The 19,428-nt window shown below is 39.1% G+C and overlaps 1 protein-coding gene across 1 annotated transcript in view; it reads left to right on the top strand.

Annotated features, from left to right (window-relative positions):
- LOC132846622 (pro-neuregulin-3, membrane-bound isoform) overlaps positions 1 to 16,707 on the top strand; it is a 270,076-nt gene extending 253,369 nt beyond the window's left edge. Inside the window, exons 4-9 of the mRNA XM_060871314.1 lie at positions 972 to 998; positions 3,829 to 3,931; positions 6,149 to 6,254; positions 8,412 to 8,527; positions 11,836 to 12,021; positions 16,079 to 16,707. Of these exons, the coding sequence (XP_060727297.1) occupies positions 972 to 998; positions 3,829 to 3,931; positions 6,149 to 6,254; positions 8,412 to 8,527; positions 11,836 to 12,021; positions 16,079 to 16,601 (1,061 nt within the window). The 3' untranslated portion in view covers positions 16,602 to 16,707. The remainder of the gene's footprint in view (positions 1 to 971; positions 999 to 3,828; positions 3,932 to 6,148; positions 6,255 to 8,411; positions 8,528 to 11,835; positions 12,022 to 16,078) is intronic.
- Positions 16,708 to 19,428: the final 2,721 nt, after the last annotated feature.

The raw sequence follows: 19,428 nt of genomic DNA, 5'->3' as shown, positions 1-19,428 counted from the left end.
GCAGTTCTGCCATATTGTCCTCCCTCTCGCCCTTTACACGTTTACACAAATTTGACCGGCAAATTTTAAACATTTCATTAAGTTTTCTTAAAGAACTGAATAATTTTTAGTGAGAAGAGTTTAAATAAGGGTTTCTAAGTAACTCTACTGTATAGCGTTAGTATAGACCTGGGTCGTCATCATCATCATCTTTGCTGTGACAGACTTGAAATAAACTGAGAGAAAGGTTTTATGTACTGTATGTATTTAGTAATATTGGATATATTTGATTAGATTGTTACCAAATTCTAATCTGATATTTTATATTTTTCATATTTGTGTTATTTGTATATATAAGCGATGGAATTAATTCCGTGGCTAGTGTATTTAATTATAGATGTATTATATAGTGACTTATAATTATGTAACATTATGAATATTAAATTTTGTACAAAATAAACATAAAAAAGGCTAGAGGATGTATTCGGACTTGGCATTTTCTTTGTAGCCTTTTTACATCACATCAGCTACTGTAAACGTCCACGCCCGGCTAACTTTGTGATTAAGCTGTATCTGCTCAAGATTTAATAAAAAAATCTTAAAAGGGCAGCCATGGATGACAGTCGAGCTTGTTTCTTATCTTGTCACAGAGGATTGAAAGATGTGATTCTTGTAACCTGCTACCGTCTGGTGCATGAGCTGTTTGAGAGTACAGTCAAGACCAAACGTTCTACAGAAGAGGCTCTGATAGGAAAGGATCATGTACAGTAATGGTTTTCTAGTAAAGGTTCAGGAGAAGCAACAGTGTCTTTGCTAATGCTAATGCTAACGTTCATCCACAGACTTTAGAATAAACATTCTGCAACGAATTATACAAACTTAACACCAAACTTTGTGGAGGAAATCTGTTGCTAACCTTGTTCTTTCTTTCTTTCTTTCTTTCTTTCTTTCTTTCTTTCTTTCTTTCTTTCTTTCGCTTCCTGGTGGAGCAGCAGATCATTTGGGCATCGAGTTCATGGGTAAGAAAGGAATTGTTATTATTATTATTTTTTTTTTTTTCGCTGTTGCATGCCAATGAGTCATGCTGAGTGTGTTTGGCAGGAATATAACGTGACTCCTGTGTCTGTTTGTGCTTTTTTGGAAAGGAAGAGCAGGTCAGAATGGTATTAAATTAGATTAGACTTCAACCCAAATGGGATGTGGTTTAAAATATTTTTAGTTGAATTTAATATAAATCAAATGAAAAAAAACTTTGGGAGTTTTCTCCGCTTCACCTCATCGTTGACTGTTTCCTCCTACCATAGCATGCTGTAGTGATCGTTAAGACCGATGTGTTGCATAGATTCCCCAAGAATATCTTGTACCATGACCATTACCACTGAGAGAACAGGTGTGCTGATCTCTACTCCACCACCAGGACATGTATAGGTTCCATGTACATCAGCATGTCTACCTTTTTAACTGTAAATGTTTTTCGTAAGTCCGTATGTTTTTGGAGATGTACTAGGGGTGGAGATGTATTTTAAAATCTGGCAACCCTGTACATATAAGTTAAAACCCGTTCGGATTTATATATATATATATATATATATATATATATATATATATATATATATATGTGTATGTGTGTGTGTGTGTGTGTGTGTGTTTTCATATCTCATTTTGTCTGTTATATAGAAATATACATATTTAAAGTCACACAACACACACACACAGAGAGACAGACACACACTCACACACAGTGTATATATATTCTGAGTGTCTGAAGGTCAGGAGACACCAGACACTGAAGTGAAGTGTGAAAGATTTCAGATTACAGACAGTCGAATACACACACACACACACACACACACACACACACATCCTCATGAGTTCTGGCAGGCGTTCTCCTCCTCATCCACAAAGGCTTGATTTGTACTGACAGCTGCAGCAGTTTGGACTCTGTACAGTTTCACAGTAAAACGCAGCATGAGAAAGGATGAATAAATCCAGCCTTCGTCTTAACTGGATTTTGAAAAACACAGGATTTCATGCTCAGAAATCAAGGACGCATGGTGTATAGATACAGTCACTACATCCAGGTAACACGGAGACTTGACAGTCACGTCTGTGGATCTCGGTTGAGTAAGAAATACGTTCTCAACTCACTCGTCTGTCTCTTTCACCAAACGTCCTTTACCATGTAATTGAGATAAATGATGGATTCAGTCATTACTCCGGCGGTGTTAATGAAACAAGAGTACGGGTCAGCTGACTCCACAAAGAGCTGCCTTTTTTATAAATTTGATAATGAAACCGAGGGGGGGCACGGTGTCTTATTGGTTAGCACGTCCGCCTCACACCTCCAGGGTTGGGGGTTTGATTCCCGCCTCCGCCTTGTGTGTGTGGAGTTTGCATGTTCTCCCCGTGCCTCGGGGGTTTCCTCCGGGTACTCCGGTTTCCTCCCCCGGTCCAAAGACATGCATGGTAGGTTGATTGGCATCTCTGGAAAATTGTGATTGCATGAGTGAATGAGTGTGTGTGTGTGCCCTGTGATGGGTCGGCACTCCGTCCAGGGTGTATCCTGCCTTGATGCCCGATGATGCCTGAGATAGGCACAGGCTCCCCGTGACCCGAGGTAGTTCAGATAAGCGGTAGAAAATGAATGAACGAATGAATAATGAAACCGTTCTCCTTTGCCTTATAAGATGATAAATCGTAAATAACCGCGGTGAAATTTCAGCTCTTGTGATCGAGTTGATGAGAAAACCACAAGCTTGAAACGTCATTAAGACGAATTACCTCCTTCACAGTCTACACTGTCCGTGTACATGACAAATATACAAAAAGACACGCCGGGTAGATGCAGATGTTCACCTAGAACACAGGCTTTTAAACTGCAAGTAAATAAAATAGGAATGGGGTGGAAAGCAAAAGTTTTGGAGTGAAACAGAGTGAACGATGAAGCCATAACAGGTCAGAGGTGAACCAACACGATATTAGTCAGGTGGTCTTAATGTTATGGCTGATTGATGTGCCTATGGTCTATTAAAAGTCTATTTAAAGGATTATATTTGCTCTTATGTTTGATATATTGCCAGAATTCTACTCATGTATATACTCATGTATATACGCTATAAAATAGAATACGTCGTAATCGAATAGACTACATAAACAGAGCAATTCTGAAGTTTGGCCTTAAAAACGGAAACTTTGTGTGACGCTGACGCATTATATTTATCTGTTCCCTGCTTCCTGTCTCCAGCTAACAGAAGAAGATCCGTGTTTGGACACAGAGCTTTTGTTAAATCCCTCATTTTAAATCATGGCTCAATATTGTGGCTTCATAATGGTTATTCAAGCTTTTCGCGTCCTTTTAAACCTTTAGTCTTGAGCTACAAAGCTCGGCGGCACGGACGCATCCATCGCCCGGCTTTTTGGGTGCATTTTTTTTGTTTTGTTTCTTTTTTCTACCTTTCTTGTAAAAGTATAATGTGTCTGAGCCTAATCTGATTGATTGGCTATTAATAGCGGCGAACCCGAGCGTGATTTACTTTTTCACAGCATCACAGACAGCTGCCATTTTTCATACCTAATGGTGTCCATTAAGGCTTTAAGTCTTCTTTGGTGGCACCGATACCCAGTGAGAGATGCATCCATTACTGCCCAATCCCCCGAAATGCCAGATCTTTCTCAGAGATAAGTGACGACGAACACGATGCGCTATTTTGCAGCAAAAAAAAAAAACTTGTGTAAACATGTTTAGTACAAATCCTTTTTGGACCTTTAAATATGTATGGAGTGCTTTGCTGTGCAAATCATCACATCATTCGCTCGTGCGTTCATCTCCTGCTTTTCTCTCCGAAACAGAGAGCGAAGAGGTTTACAAGAGACAAGTGCTGTCAATCACATCCATCGCCATGGGGATCAGCTTCCTGGGCACACTCTGCATGGCTCTGTACTGCCGGAACAAGTGAGTATGGCTCAGAATTCACAAGAGAACCAGTTTTTTTTTTTTCCCCCCTTTCCAAAGTGTTGCGCGCTAAAAGAGACGAGCGTTTGAACAGTCTCGAAGAAGGCAGAAAGATAATGATTAGGAGGAAAGACGAGACTGGAATAAGAAGTACCTCAGGGATGCCAGGTGTGTTTTTTCCCCCACACTGTAAAAAATTGGTTACTTTAACACGCTGGCACGCACCTCAGGTTAATTTCGTCAGCGTAAATACTTCTGAAGGCTGATGCTAATCTAGTGAATAAGCATTTTCGCTACGCAATTACAGCAAACGGATGACAGATCCACGTTTCAAGACAGCCGACGTCATTATGAAATCGTTCAAGGTCCTTAATTCAGAAAACGAACACTGTGCATTAACCGGACACATGATTAAAGGTCTCCCAAAGACATATCTACGATTCACGCTTTATATCAAGAGTATAACGGTTTCCAACACATCTGATGAGGCAGCATCTACAGACTGGGTTAGAAAGAAATCAGCCCTTGTGTCATTTCTGGTTTCTTTGTTGTATTTGGTGGATTTTATGAATCATCAGAGCTTCTGGTTTTCCAAAATAATCCACTTTAGACATTTAGACAGCAAATAAATTGAAGTGAAGTGAAGTGAAGTGAAGTAAAGTGAGTGATGTGACATACGGCTAAGTACGGTGACCCATACCCATACTTTGTTCTCTGCATTTAACCCATCCAAAGTGCACACACACAGCAGTGAACACACACACACCGTGAACACACACCCGGAGCAGTGGGCAGCCATTTATGCTGCGGCGCCTGGGGAGCAGTTGGGGGGTTCGGTGCCTTGCTCTAGGGCACCTCAGTTGTGGTATTGCCGGCCCGAGACTTGAACCCACAACCTTAGGGTTAGGAGTCAAACTCTCTAACCATTTGGCCACGACTTCCCCCAATAAAATAAATAAATAAATTAACGCCAACGCCAAGCGCTTAGCTTTGTTAGCGGATTCCTTCTGTGTGTATAATAAAAAAAAATGGCATTTACTTTTAATATTTTTTATGTTGTACTTCATTAAAAAATAAACATCCAAACAGCCTGTTTTAGCCACAGAACACTCGAGCACACTGAATGTTGAGCTTTGAGTACAGAACATCAAAATCACACCGAGGAACAAATCAGACTCAGAAATACACCTGAAAAACACAGAAACACACAATAACAGTAAGTCTTATAAATCAAATCAAGCCCAAAAAATCTTTTGCCTCTTGATTCCACACCTGAGGCGAAGAATTAACAACTGACCATCAGAGAAGGGCGATAATGAAGCATCTGAGCTCAGCAGATTAGCAGAACTAGCCGGATTTCAGGAAAATTTGATTCACTAAAACAAAACGATTGTAGATTGGACTGCGTTCTGGTGTCAGTTTCAAATATCAGATCTAGCGATTACTTGATCGAAATATGGCGATAATAATTATGTGCATTAGCTCATGCTAATAGTCACAAACAGAACAAAGATGCTCAAATGGGGGAAGAAACATTACAAAATTTAGCTTGGTGCAATTTAAGATCAACTGTTACTTATAGAGATTAATACACAAGTCATTCAGTTGTGTGTGTGTGTGTTTTAAGCACATATAGTAAACAACAAGCATCAATGTTAGCACCTTTGAGACATTTTTCACAGCAGTGTGAATTCCAGGCTCAGTCTGTCATGGCCGTGTAAGATTCTCAATAATAACATTATAAAATAAAAGACGATGTTAAAGGTTTTATTTTTGTGCCTTTCTCGCGACTTCAAGGTCGAATAAGCTTGCGGCTAAATATTCAAGCATCTCAGCTTGGCATTTTGATCTTTTTCAAATCCCGATTTTATTTTTTATTTTTCTAGCCTAAAGCACGGAGCTAAAAGCTAGAGTCAGTCGGTGTCTGCTTCTGCTGCTGAGCAAACATAAGAGGAATAAAATGCAGCTGTCAATCAAGGCTTATGGAGCAGAACGGGGAGAAGAACAGCCGTGCGATTTCAATAAAGCGTCTAATATACTGTAATGACATGAGCGACTGAGCATCCTGATGATGCAAAAAAAAAAAAGTGAATTTAGCGTGCAGGGGTAAAGCTTTGGAGCGGCATTATTTTTGAAGCGTGACATTATGTCTGTATATATTTGTGGTTTGGGATGTTAAACGTGTTCCTGAGTTAACATCTGCGCTGCCCCCTGTAGGAGACGTCGGGAAAAGCTCCAGGCCCACCTGAAAGAGAGCCGCGGCCTGAAAAACTACAGCGTCAGCCAACCGTGCAAGACTCACCCCGGTCTCCAGCTGCACAGCGTGAGACTCCTTTTATCTTTTTTTTTATTTGTTTTTATTTTTTCACATCAACCACGACTTATAGGAAGAATCAGAGACGTAAAAACCCAAAAAATCGGTCCGTCACAATCAGGATTTATCAATAGCTTCATTTCATCGATGTCCGTGACATTATTTTTTTATGTCGTTTAAAATATAATTCCATTCACAGTGCAAGTTGTTTTTGTAAAAGTTTTTTTTAGAGTTTTGTTTTTTTTTTGAGGAAATTTTTACTCTTTATTCAGTAGAAACAAACGATCGTGAAATGTATTCATTCATTCATCTTCTACCGCTTATACGAACTACCTCAGGTCACGGGGAGCCTGTGCCTATCTCAGGCGTCATCGGGCATCAAGGCAGGATACTCCCTGGACGGAGTGCCAACCCATCGCAGGGCACACACACACTCATTCACTCACGCAATCACACACTAGGGACAATTTTCCAGAGATGCCAATCAACCTACCATGCATGTCTTTGGACCGGGGGAGGAAACCGGAGTACCCGGAGGAAACCCCCGAGGCACGGGGAGAACATGCAAACTCCACACACACAAGGTGGAGGCGGGAATCGAACCCCGACCCTGGAGGTGTGAGGCGAACGTGCTAACCACTAAGCCACCGTGCCCTCGTGAAATTTATGATTTTTGAAAAATTTTTTGTTTGGTTTTTTGTTTTGATTTGTTTTTGTTTTCCAAAAAAAAAGTGTTCGGGTTCTATTTAAAATCTCAAGCTCAGTTTTTGTGAGTAAAAACGCCTTCTGTGCTTGTGAACATTTTTTTCACCTTTTTTTGTCCCTCTTTTTTTCTGGATGCTGCTTTCACATTCTTGTTTCTTTTTTATTTTATTGCCACCATTTTTGGGGGTCACGGTGGCTTAGTGGTTAGCACGCTCGCCTCACACCTCCAGGGTTGGGGGTTCAATTCCCGCCTCCGCCTTGTGTGCGTGGAGTTTGCATGTTCTCCCCGTGCCTCGGGAGTTTCCTCCAGGTACTCCGGTTTCCTCCCCCGGTCCAAAAACATGCATGGTGAATGAATGAATGAATGAATGCCACCATTTTCTAGATTCTGGGTATCATGTTCCAGTGGATAAAAATGATGATTTTTTTTGAAGGTTTTTTTAGGGTTCTAGCTGAGTTTAACAATCACACAGACAAGCACACACTCAAAAAAAAAAAAACGTTGTCTCTGAATGCGGCTTGTTTGTTGTCATCACATGCGACGTGATGCGTTTGTATCGATGATCTGTTTTGCTGTAATAAAATTCAGACTCCTTTTAGAGCGAGTTCTTTTTTCTTTGTCCCGGTGCTCCACATATTTTCGAGTATATTAGCCTAATCTTATCTGGCTGCTCCATATTTCAGCCACGTGACAGCTACGAGGCAAGCGAGACGAGCCGGCGACGGGCCGCATTATCCAATTACACTGACGCTAACGCCCCGGCGTGGCCCTCGTTCACGCATCACTACTTCCCCTAGTACACTTGCTCTCCTCCTTTCACTCTACTCTTCTCTCATCTTTGTTGCCTGCTGGAGATTAAGTGCCACAGTGACAGTCAGATTATTTTCTACTTTCTGCAGCGTATAGATATAGCCTTTTTTTTTTTTTAGAGTGGCTTTTCAGTGTGGTATTTAGACAGGATTTAGTAGTGTGCACTGTTCTGCTGCGATCCTAGTCAGGCTATATATATATATATTTTTTTTTTTTTGGAAACGCATTTACAAGCAGAATAAAGTACTTGAATTTATTACATTATCTCACTCATATGTTAACGATTCAACAATCCACCATGAAGCGCTTCTATTTATTTATTTATTTATTTATTGGCAGTTTTACAGATTATTGAACAGAAATAAAAGTGACTTGTGTAAAGATGACTTCTATCTAAATGTTCTGTAAAATATTATTTCTATAATAATTATTATTAGCATATAATAATTATTATTACAGGTTTTTCTTTTTAGTGATTTTCTTTATTTATTATTTATTTTATTTGGCTGTTGGAAAAAATATATATATATAAATAAATATATATATATATATATATATATATATATATATATATATATATATATATATATATATTTATATATATATATATACGTATATATTTATATATATTAAAACTTTCCTTTCTGCAGTACTGCAAAAGCACAAGATCTCCGCTACACGGAGGTGCCGTCCATGAGGCTGGTTTTTCCCAGAGTTCTGCAATGGTTTCTTCCTATACGAGGGGTTTAACGACAAGACATCACAGGTAAAGACACAATCATCTCCTGCCATTTTTTTAGAATTCTAATTAGTCTTTAAAAGTGCTAACTGGGGCCACTTTAGGAATTTTGAGCAATATTTCATTCTTAATCTGATTGATTAAATGGTTAATTTAGCTAGTGTGCTAGTGTGCTAGCTCATGTGTAGGTAAGGGGTCGTTTCATTCCAACTACATAACTATTATTATTATTATTATTATTATTATTATTATTATTATTATTATTATTATCATTCATATTAAAGCTCATCATTGAATTTTAATCCAGATTTGTCTGAATGGAGAGAAAAAAAAATATCTTAATGATTTTGAAGTATTGGATCTTGACAATTTTTGTTAATAAATAACTCAAATAATTAAATGTTAGTTAGTTAGTTAGTTATTTTGTTATTTTGTTAGTTAATTGATCTTAACAATGTAGAAATATTGGATCTTGCCCATTTCATAAATATTTAACACCATAATATACAGAACATCATTATTTAATCAATAAACAAGACCTGAAATCTTTTTGCTTGAACAGAATTTCATAAAAGCCAAGCCTCTGTTCTCAATCAGAGCCAAGAACAGGAGGTATTTAACAAACGTAAAGAGTAAATTGCTGAAAAATTAGCATCATGACCACGACAGGCTGTGAGCAGCGAGCTTTAAGTGGACATTACTGCTACTTTTCCAGCTGAAAAATTGCTGTAACTTCAGTGAAAATGGCTGGGCTTGTTTTCCCCTGGCATGCCCATGGCCTTGTAGACCCCCTCATGATGATAATGGCTATTGTAATGGCAAGCCATGAAGACGGCCACGGCGCAAACTCACCGTAATTTGTTGAAATTACACCCGGTGAAATGATATTAACTCCAGCGCAGCGTCGTTGGTTGTAATTGGAGTTTTATTGAACACTAAAAAGAGTGATAGTAATTGTAATTGGTGATAAACATGTTAAATATGCGCTTCTGTTGCGATACGCAGCCAAGGAGCGTGAGTTCAAGACAAATGGAAATAAATCGGGCTCGGACCAAACGCCGCCTCATTTAGCCGACTGTTACTGAATTAAAATCGTACATTTGATTACGTTCTTCGGCACAAAGCTCCCGCTGCTAACAGTTATATAGTTAGATTGACCTCGTTCTCTTTCCTGCTGTGCCTCAGCCAGCTTCCTTTAATGGTTTGTTCGTTGAAACTGCAGCATTTGGGGGGTTTTTCTACACGATAAGATTTCAAGCCTCACCGTAACAAATCTAGAAATCTCTGGTCAAATCCATAAACCTGGTTGTGATGGTGTTCCAGGGGGTTAATCAGGAATCTTAGAAGGTTGCTATGATATTCCATGTGGTTGTGAGGGTGTTTCACATGGTGGTGAAGGTGTTTCATGTGGCTGTGAGTGTGTTCCAGGTGGCTGTGAGTGTGTTCCAGGTGGCTGTGAGGGTGTTCCAGGTGGCTATGAGGGTGTTCCAGGTGGCTGTGAGGGTGTTCCAGGTGTTTGTGAGGTTATTTCAGGTGTTTGTGAGGGTATTTCAGGTGTTTGTGAGGGTGTACCAGGTGGCTGTGAGGGTGTTCCAGGTGTTTGTGAGGGTCTTTCAGGTGGCTGTGAAGATGTTCCTGGTGTTTGTGAGGGTGTCCCAGGTGTTTGTGAGTGTATTTCAGGTGGCTGTGAGGGTGTTCCAGGTGTGTGTGAGGGTGTTCCAGGTGTTTGTGAGGGTATTTCAGGTGGCTGTGAGGGTGTTCCAGGTGTTTGTGAGGGTATTTCAGGTGGCTGTGAGGGTGTTCCAGGTGTTTGTGAGGGTATTTCAGGTGGCTGTGAGGGTGTTCCAGGTGTTTGTGAGGGTATTTCAGGTGGCTGTGAGGGTGTTCCAGGTGGCTGTGAGGGTGTTCCAGGTGGCTGTGAGGGTGTTCCAGGTGTTTGTGAGGGTATTTCAGGTGGCTGTGAGGGTGTTCCAGGTGGCTGTGAGGGTGTTTCAGGTGGCTGTGAGGGTATTCCAGGTGGCTTTGAGGGTATTTCAGGTGTCTTTGGGGGTATTTCTGGTGTTTGTAAGGGTGTACCAGGTGGCTGTGAGGGTATTTCATGTGTTTGTGAGGGTATTTCAGGTGTTTGTGAGGGTGTTCAATGTGGGTGTGAGGGTGTTCCAGGTGGCAGTGAGGATGTTCCAGGTGTTTGTGAGGGTATTTCAGGTGTTTGTGAGGATGTTCTAGGTGTTTGTGAGTGTATTTCAGGTGTTTGTGAGTGTATTTCAGGTGTTTGTGAGGGAAGTTCAATGTGGCTGTGAGGGTGTACCATTCGGTTGTGAAGGTCTGTCTGTCTTTTTTTTTTTGATGCCTCCTCATTATTTTTTTTGGTTTCACACAGAATCCACAGAGGGTTCAATCATTTGTTAACGTATTGCACGTGCATAGTGTTTATTGTTATCTTAATGACTAACAGCTGCGGTTGTCAGTCAGTTATTACACTTCATTTGTTGTTGTCCTCCACTGCTTTCAGATAAATAACCAAACATGCAGCACTTTGCCTTATTATTGAACAACTCCAAATAGAAAAGTTGAACTTTTTGGTTTAGTTTTATAATCCCAAAGAGAGTGGAAGTGTTTCTTTGGGTTTTATTTGATACCACAGCGCTGTTGAATTGTTGATTATTATTGGTGTTGACAAAGTTTTTATAATTGCAGCCCTGACAACAGTGCAGCTGCAAATCACAAGTCATTGGCAAAAACATGCAGAGGAACTGCTACTTGAGTCGTTTTAATGTTTTTGGAATGAGTCTCCAGTGTCAGAACTACTAAAACTCTAACTTTGCTTTGTCTTTGTCACTTCTGGAACGTTCTGGAGACGTTCCCTAACATTAAACGTATTTCTAAACGGATAAAATTTCACACGTGGCGAAACGGAAATAAAATTCTGTATGAATTCGGTATCTTTCTTTATCTTTGTGGGACTGCAAAAAAATCTACTCAGAAAAAGATTTATTGTTTGTTTTCAGCATTCGGTTTCCATCATCGCTGAACATGAGCATTCTTGCATCAGGCGTTTATTCAAATGACTAACTATTAAGAAAATGCTTCTGTTTGTAATATGATCTCTTTTTGTCAATAGAATTTTTTTGTTCTAAGCTAAGCGTTTCGACTTACCATCAAAAACACCAAGAGCAAAAGAGAGACTTAATGATGCGTGATAATGTTAACGAAAGCGGTACGCAGCAGATGGAGGCTATACATACATCATTTATTAAAGAACAAACAACGTCTGCGATTTTGCCGTCGAATAAAATGCAAATGTCGTGTCGACGCGTCCTTTGCTTTGTTCACAGGAGCAGCTCGGTCTCGAGCAATGTCGATCCAAAGAACCGGGCGGCCCTTCGCCTGTCGTCACGCAAGACTCCGCCCATAACTGGAGGAAGACTCAATCCCATTACAGGACTGAAGGATTCTGGACCCGCCTACCAGCACTTGCAGGAAACAGAAGGAACTGAGAGGGATGGAGAACCAGCAAGAATGTGAGTCTGAGCAATTTCCTGAAGAATAAGCTGGACTGTCATGGAAACATGGGAAGTCATTAAGCTCCTCTGTAATATTAAGTGTTCCAATGTGGTTAAGATGAGGACCAGATGACTAAAGGTGGACTTGAGGGTTTTTGAGAGCATGTAAATTGAAGTCATGATGGAGAAGGAGCTTCAATGGAGATCGAAATTTAAAGCTCAGGCTAGAGGTGGAGGTTCAGCTACAGGTTTATGAAATTTAGTATAAAGGTGGGCTTTAGGCTGCAAGGTGAATTTAGACTAGAGGTGAAGGTGAATGGAATATAATCAGAGTTTATTCCACAGGTGGAGGTTTTGCTAAAGGTGGAGTTTATGCTGTAGGTGGAGATGTTTGGAGATGTAGATTCCGCTGTAAGTAGACTTTAGGCTGGAGGTGGAATTCTGCTAGAAATGACATTTAAGGGTGAAAGTTCTGCTGTTGGTGCAGTTTAGGTCGCAGGTGGAGGTTCTGCAAGAGGTGGAGTTTATAATGTCAATGGAATTCGATTATTTAGAAGGTGGAGTTTGCAATTGAAATGAAGTTTAGTATATAGGTGAGAGGAGAGTGGAGTATGTAGGCTGAATTTGTGATGGAGGTGGAGGTTAGTGTAAAGTTTGTGCTAGTTGGTGTATGATAAATAGATCTTGTAACTTAAATAAAAGAGAGCCGTTTCACTAGACTTTATGCACACCCTGCGGTCCACTTAGATCCGGAAACCCGAGGTCCGACCCAAGACCCTTCGGGTCTAAAAGTTTCACGTGTGCCTCGGACACGGGTCGGGTATAATAATAGTGGCATCGGGTAATTTAAAATGAATGTGTTTTTACCAAACGGACCCGAGAAGACCCGAACTACTGTATCTCACATGTGTGCATGGACTCGAGTCCTTTTCCAACCTCTCCTCTGTTTGCCAAGACCGCTTGAGACATTGTGTTGCTATCGGTAAGCTAATTTTCGTTGAAACAGACCTGTCAATCAATTTTGAATCCACACTGCAGCGTTTACTTTTCTGTCTGATTGGTGCGTGCACGGCTGCATCGGTGTGTGCAACATTCAGGTCCAGTCGGGTTAAAAAAAATGCCAACGGGTTGGGTCGGACTCTGGTCTAATTTTTTCGGGTTTGTCTCGGGTCGCGTCTTTCATTTTTTTTGAAAAAAACAAAAAAGATGCACGTCGGGTTCAGGTAAAAAGTGATTCGGGTCACTTCGGGTTGGGTACATTTCTTTAGACCCAAGAAGACCTCTAAGCAGGTTGTTCTTTATGTTGTCCTTTTATACTAAATAATAAACTAGTAGTACATGGATTAGCGTGGATACTCACCATAGGGCTTGTTTTTTATTAGCGCTCTCAAGCACTACTGGATGAATGAGTTTGGGTGTTCACGAGTTTGCATGTACCCCTCTGCATGTACCCCTCACTCTGCACCCCTGTGTAGATTTTTCATTGCAGCTTAAATCAAAACAGTTCTCTGTCGTTTACTCTTGGTAGCACAGACACTACAGACTGTGTATCACAACAACCGTCTGCTCACTGGATCACACGAGTAGACGGTCACAGCGGTTTGTAAATGTGACCTATTTCTAGTTCTGGTCCTGGCAAAATCGCCAAACGTGCACGAGAATAACACTGGGCTGAAGAACAAGCCTGTTTCCATGGAGACAAACTGGGATGGAGAAGAAAGGAAAGAAAGAAAGAAAGAGAGAGGGAGAGAGATTCAGACTGTTTTGAATATGGCCAAGAAAAGAGAGAGAAAAATGTCCAGGCTTGTTCCTCATCTGTCAGAAAGGCAATTTATTTCTGTATTATTATTATTATTATTATTATTATTATTATTATTATTATTATTATTATTATTATTAATTTTATTATTAATAATAAATTTTATATAATAAATAATTTTTATTATAATATTATTTAAAAATGTGCTATGCTTGTATTTAAAACAATTGAATTAATTCAATCAAAAAACTTTTTTACTGTATTTTTTAAATGACATCTGCATCTAAATTGATATCTAAAACAAATTCTACACTATTAATAATTTCTAACTATTATTTTTGCAATTCTATTTAAAGCACATTAAAAAAGATTCGCGAATTACAAAACCAAACAGGATTTAAAAAAATAACAATAAAGTTAAGAATGAATGGAATTAAAATAAAGGTTAATATTTTATAGAATTGTTTATTTACTTGCTATTAAATATGAAAAAAATCTAAAAATAAATAAATAAATAAATCTAAAAGTCAAATCTAAAATAAATGCTGAATTTTAATTTGTTGAATATTTACTGAGGAAGAATTTTGCTATTATTTTATTATTGAATTATTATCTGGGAATTATAATATAATTTTAATTGCAAAGCACATTTAGAATATTTAACTTTAATGCTGGAAAACGTTTGCTATCTAAATAAAACTTACAAATTTAATTATTTAAAAAAATACTATAAAAATATTATTGTAAAAATATAATTATAAAAATATATCACGTATAGATTTGAGGGTTGATTACGTTTTTTTTTTGTTTTTGTTTTTTTTCCATTTTTTGCTCGATACCAAATATTAGCTAATATTATTAATATTAATATTAGAGAATGTCATTCCCAAGAATTCCTACATGGTCAGTGCTAATCCTTATTAACTTCCCACTTCATTTTGCTGAATTATTCAGAGGTTACAATAAAACTAAAGACCTGGGATGTAACATGTGAGAGTTTATGATGGACAAGCTTTAGTCCATCTTTATTTCAGGCTCTGAAGGAGAACGAGCTGAGAAGGAGATTATAGGTAGTGAATCATTAAAATGAGATGAAACACTGCTATACTTCACCCAGGATGACTTTTATCCCTTATCTTATCTCAAAGGCAGCTCATTTAATCCCAGCCCTATGATATTCTACTCATCCTATAAGAGTCCTTGGAGCTTTATTGACAAAAAAGAAACTCATTAAGAGCAGAACCTAAAATATATATTCATAGTTATGGGAAGTTTGGATGGATTCATATTTGACAGAATCATGGAGATTGTTTGATTTTTTTTTTTTTTTCTCGGCAAAATCTCATATTTCTGACAAATTTCAGTCCGTCATGAAACACCAAGGTTGCTTTTAACTCTGCTTATAAAGTGCTACGGAAATGGAGGCTCGGGTTTTATGACAGAACTCGTCTGGAAAAGTCGTCTGGAAAGAGATCTGTATTCAAAAAGTAAACGGTCCATAGAAAAGACTAAAAAATATGTAACGTAGACGGCGAGATTATTATAGAGAGGTGGACGTGTAAATACAGCAGTAATTAATTTAATAAAGCATCACTGGTCGTGAACATTTGGAGTTCGCTCGCTCTCCATACTTCGTAGTGTCTTTTCGTAGTGTTTTTGTTTACAGGGTTTGAAAGCCCTTAATATGGATGTTTGCATCTTATTATTTCAAAAGGACAAGGACACGGTTAAATACTGACATGGTAAACATTTTTGTTGGGGATTATGGTCCCTTACCGGGAGATAAGAAGCAACAAACACAATGTAGACAATTCCTGATTTGAGGCGATAATGTTACACAAGGTCTGTTTGTCTCAAACCTCTTCTCCTTCCATCAACCATGAAAATGTTGCACGTACAAAATCCCTGCAGATCAATTTGTGAGCACGTCTCAAGGAGAGACAACAAGCTCCGAGTCATGTTTTGTCATTCAGCTCTGAAAGAATGCAAATGAAGGGCGTCTTACGGGTACTGAACAAATGTCATAATTAAGCACTAGATGCCGAGTGGTCTCTCATGCGTTTGTTCATTCCGGAAAAGCCTCATCACTCAGTTTGTCACTTTTGAGAGGGTGTTTACCTTTGTTGAAGCAACATTGAAGGTAGCAATTTAGTCTCTCGGAATTCAATTCTTTCATTTACACGCTTGAATGACTCACGCTTTTCAAAAGAGCATGACTGTTTTTTGATTGATAGATGTGCATCTTTCTGCCTTCCCACACTACAATCTATTATGAACATCGCTTTTTGTTCCATTCTTTTTTGTCTCTGTCTGCAGGAATATGATGAAGCCTGATTGCACCCTGCACCGGGATACGTTCCAAGCCTCCCAACCCTCTCAACCATGGGCGCCTGCCAGGAACCCTTGCTCCATCTCGCCAGGAAACAGGTCCCCTGCTCCGTATCGGATCCCAATCATCCCGTCTGTCCACTCGCATCAAGACGAGACCTCGTGTATGCAGACGACTTCTGCAGATGGAACAAACCAGAGTTTACCACGTCAAGGGGGTACAGGGGGTAGAGCGGACAACCCGGTTGTCAATCCTCTCTGTGACAGGGTGGGGGAAAAGTGGAACGGAGGCGTCCGTGTGCCAGAGGATCCCCGGGAAAAGCTCGAAAGCAACACCAACATGAAGCAGGACGACATCGTGTTCTCTAATCCTCACGCGGCGAAAGAGACAGTTTGTATTCTTCTCCCCAACGGAGCTGTTAACGGAGGCACAGCTCCTAGTGGACCAACAGAAACTCATTTAGTGTATCCCAGAGATATTCACAAGGACTCTACCCAACCTAGACAATGAGAGGTTCTTTGTCACACCTTGTGTCTTGAGAACAAGGCTGCAGAGTGTTTCTGCCAAAAATCAATGAATGGGAGTCTATGGAATACTGAAAACCAATTAACTCTCAACGCCGATGGTTTGAGATAGTAATTCTTTTTTTTTTTTTTTTTTAAAGAGCGACAGTCTAAAAACTCCGAAAAAAAAAAAACTAAAAAAGATTACTAAACTAAAAACTATTTATATGCATTTATTAAAATGAGAAACTTAGGAAAAAAAAAAAAAAGAAACCAAATAGTCTGTCATCTCTATGGTGTTTTTAATTGTATAAAATATATATATATAGATATCTATATATAAATGGCTATAAATATATCTGAATGAAAATGGTGGTCACCAAGTGCACAAAAAAAAAAAAAAAAAAAGACAAGGAAAACGGGAATGATACGATATTTTTGTTCGTTTTTTCGCATTTTGTACCACCGTTGCCAACACATCGTGCAGTCTCGGTCCGTTTCGTTTCCTGCATTCTCCCAAACATTTTAAGAATTCTGTGTATTCGCTAAAAAGACTGCAGCTGAAATGACTTAACGTTTCCAAGCTTCCCTGCCAAGGAACATCTCATTCGACCTTGGAACTGGTGCAGCACTTTTCAAATATGGACACGATTTACAAAGGAACTGAATTGAAATACTGTTACAGCACGACTTGTGGCAGTGGGAATCTCACCGCTGAATACTGCCCCAAGACTTCACTCGGTTTATGGAAGTGTATCCTGTCCAAGTTATTCTTTTGTACTTTGGTGTTTCTCTCCTCCTTTATTTGATTTTTTTTTTTTTTCTCTCCTCACTTGTCAGATAGGGTCTTGGTTTAAATAGGACCAGCTCGAGTCCTTCGACACACTTCACCTCATCCATCTGGAGCTTAGACTATGGGCAAAGAAATGAAGTTCCAACCCCTGAACGAGGAGCTTCTGTGTTTTGTTTTGTTTTTTTTTTTCTTTCAGTTTGTTTCTGGTGAATTATCTGCTGCTTTCTTGGGGGAGGGTTAAAAAAAAAATAATAATGAAGATGTCTGTGTGGTACTTTCGGATCAGGATGAATGCTTTCTGTTTGAATTTCCAACCAAACGTGGGGAAAAAATAACAATGAATCTTTTGGTGAAAATATTTCTCTGTCTTTTATTTTCCCCCCTGACTGTGATTTCTTCTTTCTTCATGCATGTTCACACTATGGGGTGCACCTCATGGGAATTGTTGGGTTATTTCACTCCGGATGAGTCACATGTAAGATGGTGACAATGGAAATGGTGACAGAATTCACTGAGATCTTAACGCCGCACAGCGGGTTTATAATTAAAGTCTTTCAAACACAACACTTACAAAGCAAATTAAAATGTCACGGGATGATAAAAAAAAAAAAGGTAGAATCAACAGGTAAGTGGAGATATTTATCTGTCTTCTTTCATTTGTGTTTTCAGCTTGAATTTCAGCAGCTGGCCGACAGACGAGTGGACAAAACCTGAGTTATTCTATTCTATCATATCTTTTATATGATTTCATTTGTAGTTATTCTTTTTTTTTATAAATATCTTTTTTTTCTCAAAATCGATAACGCGATACGTAAATCCTTACCTTAGGAGTACTCAAAGAATCTGAGAAATAAATAAAAGAAATAAGTAAAAGGATGCAGAAAGGAAAATAAAAGAAGGAACAAAATATAAGAGATGGAAGTTAAGGGACAGATGAAGAATGGAAGGAAAGAAGAATGGATGGATGGACGGATGGATAGATAGATGGAGGGATGGTTGGATAGACAGACGGATGGAGAAGGAAGGAAGGGAAGCTTGAGGTAAAGAACAATGGAAGGAAGGTTGGGTTGAGGGAAGTACCAAAGGGAATAAGGAAGGAATGATGGGAGGAAGGAAGGATGGAAGTGTGTGCTATTCTTTATATATATATATATATATATATATATATATATATATATATATATATACACACACTCACTGGCCATTTTATTAGGTACACCTGTCCAACTGCTCGTTAACGCAAATTTCTAATCAGCCAATCAATGGCAGCAACTCAATGCATTTAGGCATGTAGACACGGTCAAGACGATCTGCTGCAGTTCAAACCGAGCGTCAGAATGGAGAAGAAAGGTGATTTAAGTGACTTTGAACGTTACATGGTTGTTGGTGCCAGACGGGCTGGTCTGAGTATTTCAGAAACTGCTGATCTACTGGGATTTTCACGCACAACCATCTCTAGGGTTTACAGAGAATGATCCGAAAAAGAGAAAATATCCAGTGAGCGGCAGTTCTGTGGGAGCAAATGCCTTGTTGATGACAGAGGTCAGAGGAGAATGGCCAGACTGGTTCAAGCTGATAGAAAGGCAACAGTAACTCAAATAACCACTCGTTACAACCGAGGTATGCAGAAGAGCATCTCTGAACGCACAACACGTCGAACCTTGAGGCGGATGGGCTACAGCAGCAGAAGACCACACCGGTACTAGTAAGGTGTTCCTAATAAAGTGGCCGGTGAGTGTGTGTATATATATATATATATATATATATATATATATATATATATATATATATATATCGATTCTGAGAGATTCTGAGAGTTATCGATTCTGAGAGAAACGATATATATATATATCGTTTCTCTCAGAATCGATAACGCAATACATAAATCCTTACCTTAGCAGTACTCAAAGAATCTGAGAAATAAATAAAAGAAATAAGTAAAGGGATGCAGAAAGGAAAATAAAAGAAGAAACAAAATAGAAAAGATGGAAGTTAAGGGACAGATGAAGAATGGAAGGAAAGAAGAATGGATGGATGGACG

Source organism: Tachysurus vachellii, chromosome 6, assembly GCF_030014155.1.
Source record: "Tachysurus vachellii isolate PV-2020 chromosome 6, HZAU_Pvac_v1, whole genome shotgun sequence".
Taxonomy (NCBI): domain Eukaryota; kingdom Metazoa; phylum Chordata; class Actinopteri; order Siluriformes; family Bagridae; genus Tachysurus; species Tachysurus vachellii.
The sequence above is the reverse complement of the archived record's forward strand: the minus strand, read 5'-3'. Positions and strand labels throughout refer to the sequence as shown.